Raw genomic sequence first — 20653 nt, 5'->3', positions numbered from 1 at the left:
AGGTCTGTTCCGCAGAAGAGATGATCCTTGCAGTGTGGATGGACAAGGGCTTCTCCACACATCATTCTTCAGTCCAGATGTCGGTTCCTCATGGGATCTGATTTTCTCACTGCCTTTAGAAGGTCCGTGACATTCAGTGAGCTGCTTGCTCTAGGTTGTCTCCCTCAAGTGAAATCCTGTTTAAAATACAGTTTCTCCAGGGCCATAATCACTCTTCTCTCAGATCCCTCAATCTCGTAATGCCCCCAGGGCTTGATTTTCTCCAAGTAATGGTTTTATCATGGCTTAGAGCCTGATTCTCCCGGCGTGTGTCGTGGGCAAAATAGCGTTGGCCGCCGAAGCTTGCTGACCTTTGGCTCTGTCTAAGCTTCGTGCCCACGAAAAGCCTGTTACCCGGAGCTAGAGTCAATCAGGGAATTGTTCACTTGGTGCGCAGAACGTTACCCCTCACCCTTTCATCTTCAAACTTTTAGCTCTCCATCTGCCAGAGGAATCGTGGCTTATAGGAACAGTGTTCTCTTATTCAGGTCAAAAGTTAGATCCTGTTTTAGAAATTTTGCAAAGAGTGAAGTCCATGACATCTGCAGCCACCAGTTACTTTGCTTTATCCAGCAGAGAGGTCAATCTCGAAAATGTTGGGACCCAAACAGCTCCTAATCTGCAAAGCTTCCAGAGAGAGAAAGAAAGATGTTACTTAACGGTGGCTGGGGGCGGGGAGGGGGCTGGTCACCGCATCACAGGGCCTCGTGTGTCCAAGATGGCAGTGCGGCAGGACTAGTGTGATCGGATGAGACAGGGGCAAAAATTTAGCAGCACCTGGAGTTTGGGCTTTGGATGGACTAGACTATCCTCACAAATAGAAATAGGGGGTGGACAAGTTCTAGAAGGGACGGGGTCCAACAATGAGTAGGGACAGGAATAGGTATCGGCTGAAATTAGATGGAACCGTGGGGGGAAAAAATGTGACCGCTTTTCTCAAATTAGGTAATTAACTGCCAAAGAGTCTTCAATTTCAAATCTTTCGGTTGGAGCAGGGCACACATTTTGACTTTGTGGTGCCACTTTGTAAACTGCATGCTTATGGGAAGACCCAGGTCATAGCTAAGTTTTCCCCTTATGGAAAAAAATGTGGTTGTGTAAAAGACAAATGAGTTGAGCCTCAAACTTATAACTTGTTGAATGTTCCTATTGTCCAGGCGGGTTGGGGCTCTTGGCCAGTCGTCCGAGTCTAAACAAGCCCACCACTGTGCTGGGGACGGAGAGAATCTCGTCCACCCACTAGTGAATGTGCCGGAGAAAACCTCAGCTTGGAGCGCCACATTGTGCCCCCTCAGGAGTCAAAGGGTCACATGTGGAATCATTCTGTTGATTCATAGATCACGAAGGGAGGGCTTCTAGCTGTTGGAAAAGGCCAGTGTCTCTTAAACCAGCGCAAATTGGAAATGTGCGGCATAGGTGAGAGGTTCTGGGTAGTGGCCATGTTCCCATCATGCTTGCTTCTCATTTCAAGGTGTCTTTAATAGAAAAATTAAGTGCATTCCTTTGCTCAGGCATGAGTTTTTAGAACACTTGTGCTCTTAGGCTGGGATTCACTTAGTTACCCACCTTGTACTTTATTTGCTGTGTGACTTGGGAAATCAGACTTAATTTGATTCTTGAGAGAACCACAAATACTCTTGTTAGTAGAGGGAAGCCTCGTCTTCCATGATCCTCAGCACAGCCTGTGTCTCCTGGAGGGTGGGCCAGCCCACAGGCGGGCGAACCAGGGCTCAGTCAGCAAACCCAGCCCCCTGCCTGGGTGCGATTGTTTATGTACCGTCTGCGGCCGCCTTCGTGCTACAGAGCCAGAGTTGCGTAGTCGTGACAGAGACCATACGGCCTGCAAAGCCTAAATATTTACTATCCGGGCCTTGAGACAGAAAGCCTGCCAACCCTCTGACCAGCCAGCCAGCTCCTTTCTGCAGGTAAAGTCGCTATTGCCCAATTTTCATCCCCAAACCGAAGTTATGTTAGCAAGACCGAAAAACAGGTGGGGCCAAGGAGGCGGAGAATTTAAAGCGAAATCACATTTAAGAGACTAAAATGTTTAGATGTCCCTTGTGGTGAAATGGAAGTTCCTCGGTAAAGAATCAGCAAACCTTTCGGCATTATAGCAAATCCTGGAGCCCCGTGTTACTTTGAGGCAGGGTGCGAGACAGAAGAAAATAACCCCGTTGCCTGAATTTAGGATAGAGCATTTTCTTTGCTTTTTTTTTTTTTTTACTGATTATTTTTGAGAAAGCGCAAGTGGGGAGGCGCAGAGAGGGGGACGGGATCTGAAGCAGGCTCTGTGCTGACGGCAGCAAGCCGAGCGTGGGGCTCGAACTCATGAACTGCGAGATGATGATCTGAGCCCAAGTCGGACGCTCAACCGACTGAGCCCCCGGGCACCCCAGGATGTCGCACTTTGTGTGTCCCAAGGCAGATTTAAGTTTCAGGAAGAAGGCTGGATATGAACACAGTACTGAGCATGAGTGGGGAGTGGATGCAGCAGAGAAGCGCCAGGCGCTGGCAGGCCGCCTGAGGAAATGGCGCACGTAGAGTAACCTGACGCAAGAGGTAGGAGGAAAGCGGTACGGACCTTTCCACCTGTCAGAGGAGGCAAGAGCTGCAGGAGCCCTTCAGCAAGGGGCCGGGGAGAAGGTTCACACTGGTGGCCATCCACAGAGAATCTGAGGTGTGCGGAGTGCTTGTGGGGACATTCTGTGCCTGCTCTTGGTTCTATCTTGACAGCAGAGAATCTGTGAGGACACATGTAACCTCCACTTCACAGCTGAGAAATCTTAGGTGCAGAGAGGTTAAGTGACTTGCCCAGAGACAAAGCACAGGTGAGGGCAGATCTGGGCTCTGAAGTCAGGTCCACGTGACCCAGTGTCCCTGTTCTTTGCCTGGGCCTGTGATTCCTGATGAAAGATATTTAGAGAGAGGAGTTCATGTCCTGGTTCAAGGACAAGAATGTAGCAGCAAGGCTGTGGGGGGCGGGGGTGCCCTCAGGAAACCATCCATGGGGACCCATAGGGAGATTCGGTTTTACCAGACTGTGAAAGCCTTGAACGCTAGGCCACTGGGGACAGACTTTGCTCAGTTGCTGGAGGGCCCTGGAGAAGGAAGTTATACCTACTGATAAAGAGGCTGAGGTTTCCTGTTCTGACATTGACCTGCCAGTGTGTTCCTCCAGGCCTCAGGATCTATAAAATGGGTGCATTATAGGTCATTTACCTATCTCTTAGAGATCACATTTTTAAATGAGGAGAAAACTTGGGAAAAACAGAGGAGACCTACCGACCACATAACTGAGAATGTATTTACAGAGGAAGGTGGAATTCTTATGGCTCATCAAAATTGATGACAGTCTCGTTTTTATTTTATTTTTAACGTTTATTTATTTGAGAGAGAGAGAAAGCAGGCAGGGGAGGGGCAGAGAGGGAGACAGAGAATCCCAAACAGGTGCTACATTGTCAGCACAGAGCCCAGCTCGGGACTTGAACTCACAAACTGTGAGATCATGACCTGAGCCAAAACCAGGAGTCGGACCCTCAACTGCCTGAGCCACCCAGGCACCCTGATGACCATCTCGTTTTTTGTTGTTTTTTTTAAAATTTTTTTTTAACGTTTATTTATTTTTGAGACAGAGACAGAGCATGAACAGGGGAGGGGCAGAGAGAGAGGGAGACACAGAATCCGAAACAGGCTCCAGGCTCTGAGCTGTCAGCACAGAGCCCAACGCGGGGCTCGAACTCATGGACCGTGAGATCATGACCTGAGCCAAAGTCGGATGCTTAACCGACTGAGCCACCCAGGCGCCCCCCCCCCCCCATCTTGTTTTTAAAATGCTAGTCTTCATCTCCGTGATTTGTTCACCTTAAAGGTGAGGCCACAACTTCTGCTAACCACTTTCTTCTTTCCAAGAGAAAATTTGTGGTCCTCTGCCAGAGAATCCCATTTGTTAGAGCAGTGCTGAGCTATAGGTCCACCCGGGCCCCGAGCCCTTCCTCTGAAGAGAGGACACAATCCTTGGCCCTCGTCAGAGATCGCCTGCCTGGTTAGTGTGGGAGTCTTAGACCCCAGCGAATGTGAGCCAGGATTGGAGGGTCTCCTTCGCAATTTCGGTGTCCGTGAAGTTGTCAGTGGACAGGTGAGAACCAACCTTGCTGCTTCAGCGGGACGTGCTCTTAGGCTAGGTCCTTTTACGAGGTTGTAAATGTGGGTCTTGTAGTGCTTGCCTCGCAGGCATCCCCAGGAGTCAGGGAGGGAAGCACATGTCCACAGGAGCTTAGTGGTTTCCCTGCTTCGGTTTGAAATGAAAACCTGATGCATGTAGTCTTTGGGTGCCTTTCCGGGGTTGAAGTTCTCAGTAATGAAACTGCAGTCTGTGAACTCCATCTGTGAAATTTGACTCTTTCCAATCAGAGGAAAGGAATATTGGTCAGTTCAGCTAAACTGGTCCTGTCAGTCCACTCCTTAGAGGGCTGGCCTGGACTATGGCCCTATCCCCAGAGAAAGAGGAAAGCCCTCAGGGGAGTGCATTTGCCTTTTATTTTTATTTTATTTGACTTTATTTTTTTTTTTAAGTAGGCTGCACGCTGGGCATGGTGCCCTCATTGCTAGGGGGCTTGAACCCAAACCCTGAGATCAAGACCCAAGCTAAGATCAAGAGTCAGATGTGTAACTGACTGAGCCACCCAGGCACCCCTGCACTTGCCTTTTATTTATTTATTTTTATTTAATTTTTTTTTAACGTTTGTTTATTTTTGAGAGGGAGACAAAGCGTGAGAGGGGGAGGGGCAGAGAGAGAGGGAGACACAGCATCAGAAGCAGGCTCCAGGCTCCGAGGTGTCAGCACAGAGCCCGACACAGGGCTCTAGCTCACGAGCCGTGAGATCGTGGCCTGAGCCGAAGTCTGACGCTTCACCAGCTGAGCCACCCAAGCACCCCTGCACTTGTGTTTTAAATCCTACAGTTTGGGGCCAGGGTCTGTCCCTCAAAGATGCCCACGACAGAATGAGAGCAAGAAGTGCCTTTACCACTGAAGTAAATAAAAAATTATTAGAGACATTAAAAAATAAATGCAACATGTGCACCCATCCCTTGCCCCAAGCATGAAACCAGTAAAAACCTCTTTAGGACTGAATGAAGGTGTGCCTTTGCACTATCTATGGGAAAGAAGGAATTTTCGAAGCAAAGTGAAAGCATAAGCGCCATCTGCCTCAGGTGTCCCACGCCTGGGAGAGATGACCAAGCAGGCACAGGTCTACTGGGCCACCTAGGGCCCCCATGGGTCCGCCCATTGGGATGAGCGGGGCAGGAGCAATCCCATTTTTACAGATGGTGTCATGTATTCCTCTTCTTACACAGGTCGCTAGGTTTGTGCATCAGCCTACATCCGTCAGCTTCCAAGGTCATGACTCTGCCCCGGCTCCGCCCTTTGAAGGATGAACACACACACACACACACACACACACACACACACACACACACACCACACACACGCTCTTGCTCTCTCCCGCCTCCTTCCTCCCTGCCCCTCCCTCCCCCATTCTCTCCCCCTTTGTCACCACCCACCCCCCACCCCCTCTCTCTCTCTCTCTTTCTTCTCCCTCCCTCCCTCTGTCTTCCTCTCACCCCTACAAGCACACATTCACATACAAAAAGAAAGCTAGAACAGGTAGCAAAGTAACACCATCCGTCCTCCTCAAAATGGGATCCGGTGACCCTCAGTGTCAGCAGCACCTGACATCCATTAGAAACACAAATTCTCAGGTCCCATCCCAGACCCACTGATTCTGAATCTGGGTCTGGGGAGTTGGGGGAGCAGTCTGCGTTTTTGTGAACGCTCCAGGTGATTCTGATGTACAGCCAAGTTTGACAGGCTAGGACTTAGATGACCCATGTAACTTTCAGCTTTCTGAAAGATGGCTGAATTTTACCAAAATGACATGGAAATCCATTCCTAAAACTTAAAGAATGTAAACTCTTCATTATTCAATTTCTTTCCATTCTTCTGATCTCCGAAACTGGTGAAGACTGTGGTTTCCCACACCTTCCCTGTTGTTTCTCTGGGGTGTCACCTGGTATTCCACTAGAAGATTCGATGGTCAAATGTGTTTGGGATACAACTGGGTAAAAACATGAAACAAGACTTCTCCTGTAGGATTACTCTGAATCTTCAATATGCTGCTGTTTGTTTGGAATCTTCAACAGGATGATTTTTCCTGAATTTACTGATCATGGAACCCTTCTCTCCGGGAACATCTCCTGGAAATAATGGTGTAGGGAACACATGTAAAGTTATTCATAGCTCATTCAGGCTGCTCCCTGACTCATGGGCATGTTCCCCCGAAAAAAACAGGAAAAATGAAACATGCCTGAAATGCCTGGAAAGAAACATGTACTTAATGAAAAAAAAAAAAAAAGTTTAGTTTTGAGAACCCAAGGCACTAATGGAATGCTATGTTTTAAATCCCAAACGTTGAGGACTAGAATATTCCATAGTTTAAATCTTTGAAAAACTCATGTTATTGGCAAATACACAAAGATAAACACAAGGCCGTGACAGGTTTTCTTTTCCTCCCCCCCGCCCTGCAGTGGAAATGCGGTCAGGCAACACTCTGGGCAGGAAACGCCCAGACACTTGCACGGAACACAGAAAGTGATGATGATAAAAATGTTTGAGTGCTTGCAATGAGCTAGATATTCCTCTAAGCGCTTTGGAATTAAGCTGTTAATGAAATCCTGAAAGCGATCCTGTGTGGTAGGTGGGATCCATCATACCCATGTGGAGGCCGTGACTCCATTTCCTCAGCACCCGGAGTTGCATAGCTGTGGTGTGGAGAAGGCCGGACTCGCAGCCAGGCACGCTGACTGCTGCACTGCTCAGGCTTGCCGCTCGAGGACGTGGAGTGGCGTTGGCCAACAAAGGCCATGAAAGATAAATGATGATAAAAGGCAGAAGGTAGGGCGGGGGGTGGGGATCAGAAAAATGGGCCACAAACGCATCTCTCTGGGTTTAGAGCATGGAGGTCAGCGAGCAAATCTCAGGACCATCCGTGAAACTGGTTGTGGACGATGTTTGATGAGAAAGCCTTGCAGGGACCAATTGCAGCTACGGACACAAATAGATAACAGTATCTGAGAGTATGAATGTGTTGTGTTTTGCCACAGTTGACATTGGCATTTTTAGTAGGATGGTTTTGTTTTCGTGGGGGTGGGGGTGTAAATGTCCCTTGCGTGCCTATACGGAAAATGAGGTTAGAGCCTCGGTTGGCAGAGACTGTTGAACTCCAGTTGTAGGTTAATCCTGGGCTTGGTGCAGAGGATGGAAAAAATGGTCTAAGATGTACTCCTGCCTTGGGCACCGGGGTGGCTCAGTCGGTTAAGCGTCCGACTTTGGTTCAGGTCATGATCTCGTGGTCTGTGAGTTTGAGCCCCACATCGGGCTCGGTGTTGACAGCTCGGAGCCTGGAGCCTGCTTCGGATTCTGTGTCTCCCTTTCTCTCTGCTCCTCCCCCACTCGTGCTTGGTCTCTCTCAAAAATAAACATGAAAAAAAATTGGGGGCACCTGGGTGGCTCAGTGGGTTAAGCGTCTGACTTTGGCTCAGGTCATGATCTCACGGTTCGTGGGTTCAAGTCCCGCATCAGGCTCTGTGCTGACAGCTCAGAGCCTGGAGCCTGCTTTGGATTCTGTGTCTCCCTCTCTCTCTCAGCCCCTTCCCCACTCACTCTCTCTCAAAAATAAAATAAACATTAAAAAAAATTGTTAAAAGAAAAAAAAAATTTAAGATGTACTCCTGCTCTTGGAGTCTTCAGTCTATTTAGGGAAATAATAGATTTGTTTTGGGGGACTTTTGGGGGGTGTTTTTTTTTTCTTTTTTTCTTACTCCCTTACCTTTTCCCAGAAAGGATTTAAGGCCAGAGATGTTTGTACAGGCCTTGTGTTTTTTTAGACAGTATACAAATACTGCTAGCATCAGGTGTTGATACAGAAATAAGTTGGCCCCCTGAGATTTGGGGCTCTAAGCCAGGGTCAGTAGCACACGCACCGTGATAAGTAATGTCGGCCAAGCTCCATTAGCCAAGACCGCCAACGTTAGTTACCCTTTCCCATTTGATTCTGGCTGAGATGCCAGTCCTGCTGGGCCAGTGAGCAGTTGGGGCTGACTGGTTCCCAGGTCCCTTCTCTGACTTCTGACATTTCAGGAGCCTGCGGTCTCAGTGCTGGGGCGGGCTGGTCGTCACAGCGGCAGATATCCACACATTACACTTAGTGGAAAGCCTTTAAACTAGATACTTGGGATTCCTAGGACTTTTTTCTCAATTGAGTTTTCTTGTTATCAGGTTCATTGCATTTCATTGCGTAGTCACCAGTTCTGTGACCAGGTAGGGCGAGGTGTGTTAGCAGGTGTTCATGTCGTCAGGATGCCACCGGAATTGCCTGTGCTGCTGGCATCCGGGGGGGGGGGGGAGTTGGGGGGAGTCAGAGTAAGAGGGAGGCAGAGGCAGGCCAGAGGTTAAGAGCGGACAGGAGTTGTAATGTGCTCAACTGGAATCCGGGCCCGGCCGTTTCCTTGGTGTGAGACTTGGGGCAGGTCCCCCGTCCTGTCCGGTTATCGTGAGAGTTCGGTGACAGGCACGTAAACCATTTCTGCGCTGCTGGGTACCATGAGTGTCGACTGGAGAAAAATCAATACTGTCGCTGTAAAGGGGTTAGCGGGTGTCAGGGTAACACGTGCTCCAGGAGGCTGGTCTAGTCTCCACCAGAGCCGTTGGTAAACTGCCCGGTTGACGCCTTCCCGTTGTAACATGACTGAGGATTCTGAATGCCAGGTCTTGTCGCTGAGGTTCATGATCTAGGGGATCATACAGCACTGCTCTTTCCCTCCCAGCCTGTGACTGTGACCCCAGGGGCATCGAGACACCACAGTGTGACCAGTCCACCGGCCGGTGCGTCTGCGTGGAGGGTGTCGAGGGCCCGCGCTGTGACAAATGCACTCGCGGGTACTCGGGGGTCTTCCCCGACTGCACTCCCTGCCACCAGTGCTTTGCCGTGTGGGATGTGATCGTCGCCGAGTTGACCAATCGGACCCAGAAGTTCCTGGAGAAAGCCAAGGCCCTGAAGATCAGTGGCGTGATTGGGCCTTACCGGGAGACTGTGGACTCGGTGGAGAAGAAAGTCAATGAGATCAGAGACATCCTGGCCCAGAGCCCAGCCACGGAGCCGCTGAAGAACATCGGGGATCTCTTTGAGGAAGCAGAGTAAGTAGTTCCTGAGCCAGAGAAGGCGCCCACGGTAGTGTTTCCACTTGGGGAATAAAGGGCAGACATGCCCGCTGGGTGCCTCCATTGGAAGGTGTGGTTTGTCCCGTGAGTGAAAACAGATGCTGGGCACTGGCTTCCCGGCAGCCTTTACTCCAGGCATGGGGCGAGTGAACATTGACAAAGCGTGTTAGAGCCACTGCCCCCCTTTGTAGCCAGCGCTCCAAGGGAGTAGAATGGCAGGAGCTTTGAGTTCGGAAACCAAGGATCCGTAACGGAGCCGTGGTTTGGTTGCTCGCTGGCTTGAGAACTTGCATGACTCACTTACGCCTGCGTCTCTCTCCTCTCCTGTGGACCAGGGGAGGACAGTACCTTGTCTGTACCTTGCAGCAGAAGACTGATCTGTGAAGTGACCGTGGCATTGCCAAACGCACAATGCATACAAGGGGAGGTTTTCTCCTCCCAAGGAGATGGGTTACCCCCGATTCCCAAGCGATCTCCGCAGCTTCACTAGGGCAGAGCTTCCTTCATTTAATTTGAACAAATTCTCTACAGTGAAAAATTCTCTTCTTAGCCCGTCTCTGGGTAACGCTCTCTGCATAGTGTTGATTTTGCCAGTGAGAGCAGAGAGAACTGAGTCGTGCTGAACTTCTGGGGGATCGTTTTTCTGCACGTTTCCTGCTCCCAGACATTGCAACTACTCTTCCACAATGGGCCCCCCAAACAGGGGAACTCTTTCTTTCTTTCTTTCTTTCTTTCTTTCTTTCTTTCTTTCTTTCTTTCTTTCTTCTTTCTTTCTTTCTTTCTTTCTTTCTTTCTTTCTTTCTTTCTTTCTTCCTTCCTTCCTTCCTTCCTTCCTTCCTTCCTTCCTTCGTTTATTTTTGAGAGAGTGAGAGACAGCGCACCAGCGGGGGAGGGGCAGAGAGAGAGGGAGACACAGAATCTGAACCAGGCTCCAGGCTCTGATCTATCACAGAGCCCGATGCGGGGCTCAAACCCACGAACTGTGAGATCATGACCTGAGCTGGCTGGACACTCAACCAGCTGAGCTCCCCAGGCGCCCCAAGGGGAACTCTTTCGTAGCTAAATCCTTGTACACTGAGGTGACTGTACGTTATGACAGAACCATAGTAAGATTTTCTGTGTCATGGGACTTGAATCAGCCTGAGAAGACAGATGGACTTTTCACCTCTGCGCTGTAAACAGCAGCAAGGGAACAGCAGACATGCGCTTAGGCACCTTGTGGGGGGTCCTTCCTAGACCTCCTAGGTTTCAAGTAACGGGTCCTTGATTCCAGGCTGGAGGTCTTGTGTCCGGGACACAGAACGTTCGGAAATGTCTGCTGCAGGGCGATAATGCATTCAGTGAGGGATTTTACCTCATTAAAGAGACGGTGGTGCCCTCAGCCTCCTAACACGTAGCGACAAGCTTGAGAAGGCTGTCGTCCGAGTGCAGGCCACTTAGGACCTGATTCTTGGCCTCAGTCTCCTGCACCTAAGGGAGAACAAAACAATCTGGGTGTCCTTTGAGAGCCTGCCAGAAGAGAGGTTACATTCCTGAAATGGCTCTGTTTCTACCCTCACTATTCATCTAATCGGGTAGATTGTAATCGCTCAGGGAAACTGGTTTGATTAATCTTGTGTCAACACAACATCCAAGGACACAGGTCTTAGGATCCAAAGTGGCTGTTATTAAAAAATATACAATGTTAGATTCGGTTCCTTTAAAAATTGTAACATTGTAGGAGACCTGGGAAGAAATGAAAGCCTGCTGAGAACCAACACATGAATAAAAGAGCACTGAGAAAAGAAACTATATTATAATTGCCTCAGAAAAAGAAGGTTGAGTTTATAAAATGCAGTTTAGCCTACAAATCCTTTTAAGCACTTTTCCTTTGAGTCGGGTCATGATTTTTATCTCCGCTTTAAATAGCATTTTTCTAACGGCCCCCAGCCTTTTGGCCTTTGTACATCTTCCCCATGTTTTATACTGACTCTTACCTCCCTGAGGAGACAGTTATATTCAATTAGGTGACCCAGTAAAGCCCAGAGCTAAGGTCTTCTCAAACATTATGTTCTTTGTGATTATCTATGTACACACACACACACACACACACACACACACACAGACACACACACACACACACACACACACACTGTATATATAAGTAATATCCAAATAGATGCCTCAGATACAGCTTTGGAGATGTGACAAACGGAAGAGAATGCAGTTGGGTTTAGATTCCAAATGAAATATTGTGAAAGCTAAATGTGTTTCCAAGTCCATTCTGGGAGATAACTACCTTCTTTCTTACGGAAGATAAAAGGGTTGCTTGTCGGTGGACGAGGAGGCTCCTTTGATGGGACCTTGCTCAGGTGGAATGTACGGAGAGCTCATGTGGATGGCTCTTTGTCTTCCTGGTGGCTGTGGGGCTTCCTCTCTGCATGTCTCATCTTGAAGGGGATCCCTGAGGTTTGGAGAAGAGCCTTTTTGGCAGGTGGCTGGGAGGCACAATTCTACACTGGCGTCAGTTAGGTCTTTTGAGCTCTGGGGTTGTGTGGGTTTGGAGCCTGCCCACATACGGGGCAGGAACTCCACGCTCTGGACCTTTGCTCAGAAGACAGCAGGTGTTCGGAATCCCTCTTCCGATGCATCCACCACAACGCCGCTGATTGGCACTTCTAGGCTTTTCTTCCAGGTCTTCGAAGAAAGGAAAATTGGTGGATTTGATACAGCTTCCTAATGTTGAAGAGAATAAAACTAGTACGTGGAAGTAAATAGTTAACAAAGTACTGAGTTGGTTTGAAGTTACAGAGTAATGGGGACAGTATTTGTAGAAAATGTTAAAAAATAAAAAAGTGAGACTTCAGAATTCCCCTTTGGTTGCTTTTACTTCCGGAAACTTACCCTTCTCTTTACAGGAAATTAACCAAAGATGTTACAGACAAGATGGCTCAAGTAGAAGTGAAATTGTCTGACACAGCTTCCCAAAGCAACAGTACGGCCAGAGAACTAGATTCTCTACAGACAGAAGCAGAAAGCCTAGACAACACAGTGAAAGAGCTTGCTGAGCAGTTGGAATTTATCAAAAACTCAGATATTCGGGGTGAGCATTTTTTGTGCCAATGTGCAATCCTGGACAACAGGATTTAACCCCCTCTAACCTTTTACTACAGCACTTTGAGAGTAAACGTTAATGCTTTCTAGTAATTTTAAAGCTTTTTCTCATTGAGTCTCTGGCACAAGTAAGGATTACAGTCCCCATTTACAAATGTGGGAGCCGGGGCACAGAGAGACAAAGGGAGACGCCAATGGAGTGAGCAGCAGTCATCGTGTGTGAGAATGGCATCCCTTTCCAGGCTTTTTTCAGTGAATGGTTTAACCTCCTTGGCTTTTCTTGGAAATGGGCTCTTCTGAATAGTTAGGAAATTAAATTGGTACTTCAGCAAATTCTTTTATATTCAAGAATGTTGCCTGTTCAGGGAACAGTTTCTGCAGTGTTAGATAGCACTGACCATCCTATTGTACGCACGATCATTTATTTTTCTGGCTAGGTCCTTAAAGCCAAAACATGCCATGCTGTTTTACATATGTAATACTAGTCATTTGAGTGGATCTAAATAGTCAAATGACTAAGAAAAGATTAAAATATATCTGGACGTGTGATCTGCAGCCTGCCTGACACCACTAGCTATTGAGAAAGAACTGGAAAGTTGCCTGTATGCAGACATCTGCATGATTGACTTGATTTGTCATCCAGATGTTTGGCCAGAAATAGCTGTTAATAGGACAAAGTGTAGCCATTGCTCAGGAGAGGAAAGTTCCAGGTCTTCGTAAAGATTTTGGTCCTTGAGTTTTAAAACAAAACCATACAGTAAACTGAGGGCTGGAAGACACCAAATACGGGCATCCCTTACGGGCACGAGGACGAGAGATTTAACCGCGGGCCATTTCATTTGATGCCCTAGGCGCCCTGGATAGCATCACCAAGTATTTCCAGATGTCTCTAGAGGCAGAGGAGAGGGTGAACGCCTCCACCACAGATTCCAACAGCACTGTGGACCAGTCGACTCTCACTCGGGACAGAGTAGAAGAGTTGTTGTTGGAACGAGAATCCCAGTTCAGGGAAAAACAAGAGGAACAGGCCCGCCTTCTGGATGAACTGGCAGGCAAACTACAGAGTCTAGACCTTTCAGCCGTTGCCGAGATGGTAAGGTTTTGAGGGTCTGGTCTCCAGGCTCTGATGCAAATTAGGAAGGAAACCCACCCTGTGTTGTCAGTCGTACTGTTCATTTTGCAAATGAACCAGCGGGAGTGAACCTGGCCTCAGGTCTCTGGACCCCCTATGGGTATCCACCTTCAAGCCAGATAAAAACAAGAGTGGGTGCCTTTCCAACCTTCCCCCACGTCCAGCTAGCCGGTTCCTCTGTGATACAAAGAATCAAAACTCCTTTCCCAGACTGTTAAATTGAATCAACGGCCATACCACCCTGAACCCGCCCGATCTCGTCTGATCTCGGAAGCTAAGCAGGGTCGGGCCTGGTTAGTACTTGGATAGGAGACCAGACTGTTAAATTGAATCGGTGACTTCTTATTCAGATTTTAACCTTTTTTAAACTGTAGACATTTTTTTTTTCACATAGTTATTATTTTTTTTGAAGGTTTATTCATTTTCAAGAGACAGCAGGGGAGGGGCAGAGAGGGAGGGAGACACAGAATCCGAAGCAGGCTCCAGGCTCTGAGCTGTCAGCACAGAACCCGACATGGGGCTCGAACTCATGAGCTGCGAGATCATGACCTGAGCCGAGGTCGGACACTTAACCAACTGAGCCACCCAGGTGCTCCCTTTTTCACGTAGTTCTGATTCCAAATGCAAACTCCTTCACAGTGGAGCCATTCAAGAATATTTGGGGGCGGGGGGGGGGGGGGGGGGGGGTGGGGCTTCTTCAAAAAAATTAAAGGAGCAAAAGAATTTTTTCCCTGGGTGTAAATTAAAAATGTTCCTTTGTTCCAGTAACTTTACCTGGTGAAGATTAACCTTGAGACCAACCTCGAAAGTAGATTCATTTCCCAGAAGCTTTTAAAAAGTAACTCCGGAGCCAAATGAAATTGAGGAGTGAGTTTAATGAAAATCTGGCAGAGGGCCAAAAAAAAGCCAAACTCTGCCTGTTTTCTTCCTCTTGCTTCTTTACCATTTTTCATGGAAGGATACCTATTGGGAGAATTTGGAGCGTATTGTTTATAGACTCAGGCTTGTGCTCTCTTAGCTTAGGAACAATAGAAAGCAGGAGGCAGGTGGTGCACAGAAGACCGCGAATGGTTCAGGCTTCCTTACGATTTGGTTTTAGTGCAAGTCCCTTCCCTCCTGGCCTCCTCACCTTCCCCCCATCTCACTGTCTCTGAAATTGGCAAAAACACGCTGTCATGACTATTGTGCCCAACATCATGGATGCCTACAAGGTGATAGATTATTAAGCGTCATAGCATTTAGTGGAAAGAGGGAGTAAGGCGGATCACTCCTGTCGTGGCTTATTAGAAAAATCGAGGCCCAGAGCAACATGTAAACTTCACAGGGCACAAAGTCACTACATATAGGCGTGAAATGCCAATTCTCTTTCCTTCCAGGATTGAGTCCTACGTTACAAATTCTAGTAAAAACCAGTAATGACAGATAAAATCTCCGCAAACTAAAATGAAAGCAGCTGATCATGCTAAAGGAGGTTTGCTTGTTGCAACAGGTGTCTAGGAAGGGAGGGCGTGAAGGGTCCCTTGCCTGATCAGGCCATACGAATGGGGGCCCTTCCTGGTACCTGCTTTTCCATTGGGTGAACTGCCCAGGGATGAGTTGGCTTCTGTTCGCTCACTGCAGGTATTTAATTCTCCTATGAGATCTCCCTTTACAGGTTCCATACTGGTATTTCTTGGGTAGAGAGGTTTTTGTCCCTTTGTGTTTTTTGAGTACCTTCAGTTCTTTGTTTTTGCATCTGGTTTTTTTCCTGCTTGCAGGGTTGAAATAGAACAGATCTCCTAGGGTGTCGTAGGTTGTTTTTAGAAGGCCTCCCTGAGGCCTTCTGCTTCTCTTCTTGATTACGGCTCATGTTCTCCTGTGGCAATGCAGAATAAACTGTTTTCTGAAGCATTTTATGTTCTGTAAGCCAGCTACATGAAAGACTTATTTTTTTAAGTATTTTGAGAGAGAGCGCAAGCGGGGGGGGGGGGGGGGGGCGTGCAGAGAGAGAGAGGGAAATACAGAATCTGAAGCAGGCTCCCGATGCAGGGCTCGAACCCACAGACTGTGAGATCATGACCTGAGCTGAAGTAGGTAGGACGCTTAACTGACGGAACCAGCCAGGTGCCCCAAAACGATTTGCTAATTTGAGATCTAATGGGATTATAAGTACCAGAAAATTATTAGTCTAAGGAGTTGACTATTTATTCAAAACCTACTTTATTTCTTAAAAAGAATACCTTCCTTGTTTGGGAGCATTACCTGCTTCTCACTGCCTCTTTTCAATATGAGAGGACTGTTCTGCAGTTTGCTCCCTGCTCAGCCTTTCCCATCACACAGCAGACTTGTAATTTATCAGTGTGCATGTGCATGCAGTGGCCAGGCCCTGATCCTTGGAAGTTTCTGGTAGGTAAGGAAGAGGAGAAGTCTGGGGACAGAGGATTATGGGGGGTTGCTTTTTGTAAAAGTGAAATCCACCTTTGTCCCTACTGTTTTCTGTTTTCCTCTCACGTCTGGAACGTTCCCCCACTTGCCCTGCTCAAACCCCATCAGACAGCAAGGACATCCTTCCCCAACTACAGCTGCAGCCGTCAGTCATCTCTCCTCTGTCTGCTTTCCTTCTTCCTGATAGTACCTGACCTATTCTTGGCTGTTTTATGCACAGTGAGCCTGTCTTCCCCAGATTTGAAGGTACTAAAAGGCCAGATAATGGGCCTTTTATGTCACCCTATTGACCAAAGCAGACCAGATGCCAGGTCTAAAAAAGTTTAATACCTCTTGTTGTTTTAATCCAATGGTCTAGGATCAAGGGGAAGCATTCTTTGGCTCCCATGTTGGGCAGATTTCAACTTGACCCAGCAGATAACATTTGCACCCCACACAGCACCCATATGCTATTCCAGTTCATCAGGGCAGGAGGTATTGTCGAAGCATCCTAAGTTTTCATGGCTTCCCTGGCCATGATTCCTGAGCTCTCGGCTCCTCTCTCCATCCTGAACACTGTGTTCTCCAGCACCCTTGCTGAGGACCACCTACATGTTCTCTGGGGCCCCCCGGGCCACCCAGGCCCTGCACAGCTGTTGCAGACTCCCTCTCTGAAGGCTCGTGCCTGCCTCTTGGCTCATTGCAGACCTGTGGGACGCCTCCGGGGGCCTCTTGTTCCGAGACCGAGTGTGGCGGCCCGAACTGCAGGACTGACGAAGGAGAGAAGAAGTGTGGGGGACCCGGCTGCGGCGGCCTGGTCACGGTCGCCCACAGTGCCTGGCAGAAAGCCATGGACTTTGACCGCGATGTCCTGAGCGCCCTGGCCGAGGTGGAGCAGCTCTCCAAGATGGTAATTAGGCCGACGGCCCTGGCGTTTGCTCGCAGTGACCGACTGGAGGAGGATCGGGAGGGGAGAAATCGGTTCTAAATGGTAAAATGAAAAGCGAGTGTCACCGTCAAATAGGAAAGTTCAAGTTTTTGTGAGGTCAGGGAAATACACGAGACGGTTTTGTTCTGAGATGATTTAGGAACGTGCTTTCTCCTCCTGACTGTAATCTGAGATAATTCTGTTACTGACCAGGGGGCCAGTCTTCTGAATACATTCAGCTGTGCTGTAAAAATCTCATCCCGAGCAACGAACTGAGCATTGATTTTTCCAAAGTGACAAAGTTAACTGAAATATTTATATTGGTACCCCCCAAAAAATATTTTATAGACCACCAGATGCTCTGGAGGAGTTAAACACATTAGAACAAATGTTTATATCGTAGTCCTGTCTGTAGAAGACTATCATGTAGCAATCTGTATACTGAGTACTTCCAGCCTCTATGGGGATACACTGCAGTTGAATGAAAAGGCATTGGTTTTTAAAAGCCCGGATTCCAAATGCATAGTTTCTCAGCATCATTTTCTGGACCATTTATAGTATTCTGGTCTGCTTTAGAAAGAGTGAAGCTGTTCCCTGGGTAATTTATTCCTCCTATTTAGGTCTCTGAAGCGAAACTGAGGGCAGACGAGGCAAAACAAAATGCTCAGGATGTTCTGCAGAAAACCAATGCCACCAAAGAAAAAGTGGACAAGAGCAATGAGGACCTGAGAAATCTGATCAAGCAAATCCGAAACTTTTTGACCCGTAAGGAGTTATTTTCATTTTACTTTTAGATATTTCTTCCTATCTTGGAATATAAAAACTGGTTTTATTTACTTTTTTTAACTTTTGTCAGGCTTCTATAAGCCATTTTTAAAAAATGTTTGTTTTTGAGAGAGAGAAAGAGCGCTGGTGGTGCACGAGCAGGGGAGGGGCAGAGAGAGAGGTCGGGACATAGGACCTGAAGCAGGCTCTGCTGAGAACCCAGTGCAGGGCTGGAACCCACAACCCAAACCATGAGACTGTGACCTGAGCTAAAGTTGGACACCTACCTGGCTGAGCCACAGCACCCCTAAAAACTGTTTTCTAAGAGTCTGTGTTTGAGAGACCAGGATTCAAGTCTGCGTTTTAGATAACATCAATTTCTGCTTGGGAATAAAAAGTAACATTTCCCAAACCAAAACAAAGTTCATGTTAACAAATGTTGGCATTTCTTAAGCTTATGTGCACGTAAGTAATCTCTGATGTTGTGCAGACACAGATGGGAAACCCAAGTAGGAAATCGGGAATTCAAACCCATAGTGTGAGAACTGAATTTGGAATCTGTTCTAGATTACATAGAATGTCACTAGATCCTTAGAATAGTGGCTTATTTTGACATTGCCTGCAAAGCGTTGTAATCCTGTCATTTACAGGATCTTGTATTTATGGTTAGCTCTATCCCTTAGTGTTGTATCTAGAGGAAGAAAATCTCTAGAATTGGTGGTTCAGCGCATGTTTCTGGTCAACCATCTAAGTGTTACTAGTAAGGAAGGTTTTCGCTTCTAGTTACACAAAACTTTTAAGTGAAATGGACTTAATCAATAGAGATGCATATTATATCACATAACAAGTTCAGTAGTAGGATAGCTCCATGGTTCTGGGACCCAGGGAGTAAGAATATCAGGTTTGCTGTCAGGCTGGCTCCTCCTGGTTACAAGGTGGCTGCCAAAATTTCAGACTTCACATAAATACTCAATAATATCTAATGGAAGGAGACCCCACCTCTTCCCACTGTACCTTTTTTAAAGGGAGGAAATCTTCCCCAGAAGCGGTGAGCAGTCCTCTCCATAATCTCACTGGCCAGAAATGCATCCCATGCCGATGCAGAAATGTCACTGGCAAACAGAATGGGATTACCCTAATTGGCATGCCAATCTGCATTTAACTCTTGAGTTGCTAGGTTTACCTTACCTTAGAGGTAGGCGCCTGAACAAAATCAGTATTCTGTTAGCAGGAAAATGGGGAATAAGAAAGGAGCCAGTGATATCCTACGGGTATCTTATGAAACATCCTGTGGAAGCCATCGCTTGATCAAATATTTTCCTGTGCTCAAATCCTTAGGGGGTCCATTTTTATATTAACAGTGAAAAAGAAAATCAAAAAACCTTCAATCAGTGACCTATTTAAAGCTTAACCTCTTGAGCATTTTTTCGACCACCTTTCACATTTGACATTTGAAATCCTTTGGCTTCTTTGATAATACACAATCGGATTCTCTTGCTTCTCTAACTGGTTTCCCCTTTTTGGTAATTTCCAAAATTCAGATCATTTGTACAAGGAATATGAGTTCCTTACATCTGCATTTATAATAGTCTCCTAGCTATTCTGCCAACCCCAACTAAAAGTTTTCATTGCCTTTTAGAATCAAGTCCCAGATGTACATCCTGGGGTCCTCTTTTCTGTAATCAGGACCATTCACTCTGTTTGACTTTCACATGACATGCTCAGCCCATACAGTCTCTCCATCCAAAGATGTCCCTCTCTGTCCTTCCAAATCCTATTATCCTTCAAAACTTGATCAGTTCCTCATCCCCCACGAAGACTTTCCTTTCTCAGCCTATGGGCAAATTCTAGTAGTTAACTTTTCCATGTGTAACTACTCAACGAGACTAGAAGTTCTTAAACAGACTATGTGTATGTCTTGATGTCGCCCCAGAATGCTCTTCACCTGGTGGGTGACCAGAAGTGACTAAGTTAACCATCTGTGACTTTCACCTCTTTATGGGGACATCTTTGCTTTTGACAGAGGATAGTGCTGATTTGGACAGCATTGAAGCAGTTGCTAACGAAGTGCTGAAAATGGAAATGCCCAGCACCCCAGAGCAGTTACAGAACTTGACAGAAGACATTCGGGAGCGAGTTGAAAGCCTTTCTCAAGTAGAGGTTATTCTACAGCAAAGCGCTGCTGACATTGCCAGAGCGGAGATGTTGCTAGAAGAAGCTAAAAGAGCCAGGTATCTGAAGACGTTGTGGCATTTAGGGGGTTTATTTTGTGTATCTAGCAGGGAGTAAAAGGGATTTCTTCAACCAGTGAAATTTCTAAGTGTGACCTGTATGAGTCCCTCTGATTGATTCCAAAAAGGCTGTTCTTGGAAAGAAAGGTATTTTTAAATGCCCTAAGAGGAAGTACTTTTTCACATAGATTGTCTCATTCTTTTCCTCAGCAAAAGTGCAACTGATGTTAAAGTCACTGCAGACATGGTCAAGGAGGCTCTGGAGGAAGCAGAAAAGGCCCAGATTGCAGCAGAGAAAGCAATTAAACAAGCAGATGAAGACATCCAGGGAACCCAGAACCTGCTGACTTCGGTAAGATCCTTGCTGTACGTGGGAGAAAACAGGCACATAAACCCTATCAAAGTGCATTTGACAGTTACATGAAAACCATTACAACTAAACACTAAAGGATTCCTCTAATTTACATAAATCTGAACTACTCCCTCAGCACAGATGCTAAAAGTGTTTTCAGGGGTGGGGAAAAAGACCCTGAAGACACTGGCATATGAGGGCCCCCTTTACGTTCACCCCTACAAAAAGCCTAAGGAAGATAGTGTATATTTTTGTCTCCTGTTCAAGGACTCTATTTAATAGTATGAAGGATAGTATTAATTTCGAAATTTAGTTTTAGAAAACTCATTCTGCTATAAAGCAGCCCAAAAGTAACCTACATACTTAAGACCAGGATCTCAAAATTGATGAGGTGGGGGGCATCTGAATGGCTTAGTCAGTTAAGCATCTGATA

General features: G+C 47.0%; 1 protein-coding gene across 1 annotated transcript in view; it reads left to right on the top strand.

Annotated features, from left to right (window-relative positions):
* LAMB1 (laminin subunit beta 1) overlaps nt 1–20653 on the top strand; it is a 74575-nt gene that overhangs the window by 49892 nt on the left and 4030 nt on the right. The window contains exons 24-30 of the mRNA XM_086696956.1: nt 8923–9292; nt 12214–12398; nt 13261–13502; nt 16651–16854; nt 17493–17637; nt 19661–19868; nt 20079–20220. Of these exons, the coding sequence (XP_086553082.1) occupies nt 8923–9292; nt 12214–12398; nt 13261–13502; nt 16651–16854; nt 17493–17637; nt 19661–19868; nt 20079–20220 (1496 nt within the window). The remainder of the gene's footprint in view (nt 1–8922; nt 9293–12213; nt 12399–13260; nt 13503–16650; nt 16855–17492; nt 17638–19660; nt 19869–20078; nt 20221–20653) is intronic.

Source organism: Puma concolor, chromosome A2 (assembly GCF_028749965.1).
Source record: "Puma concolor isolate L17-30 chromosome A2, mPumCon1.1.hap2, whole genome shotgun sequence".
NCBI lineage: Eukaryota > Metazoa > Chordata > Mammalia > Carnivora > Felidae > Puma > Puma concolor.
This window is presented reverse-complemented; position numbering and strand designations above follow the sequence as displayed.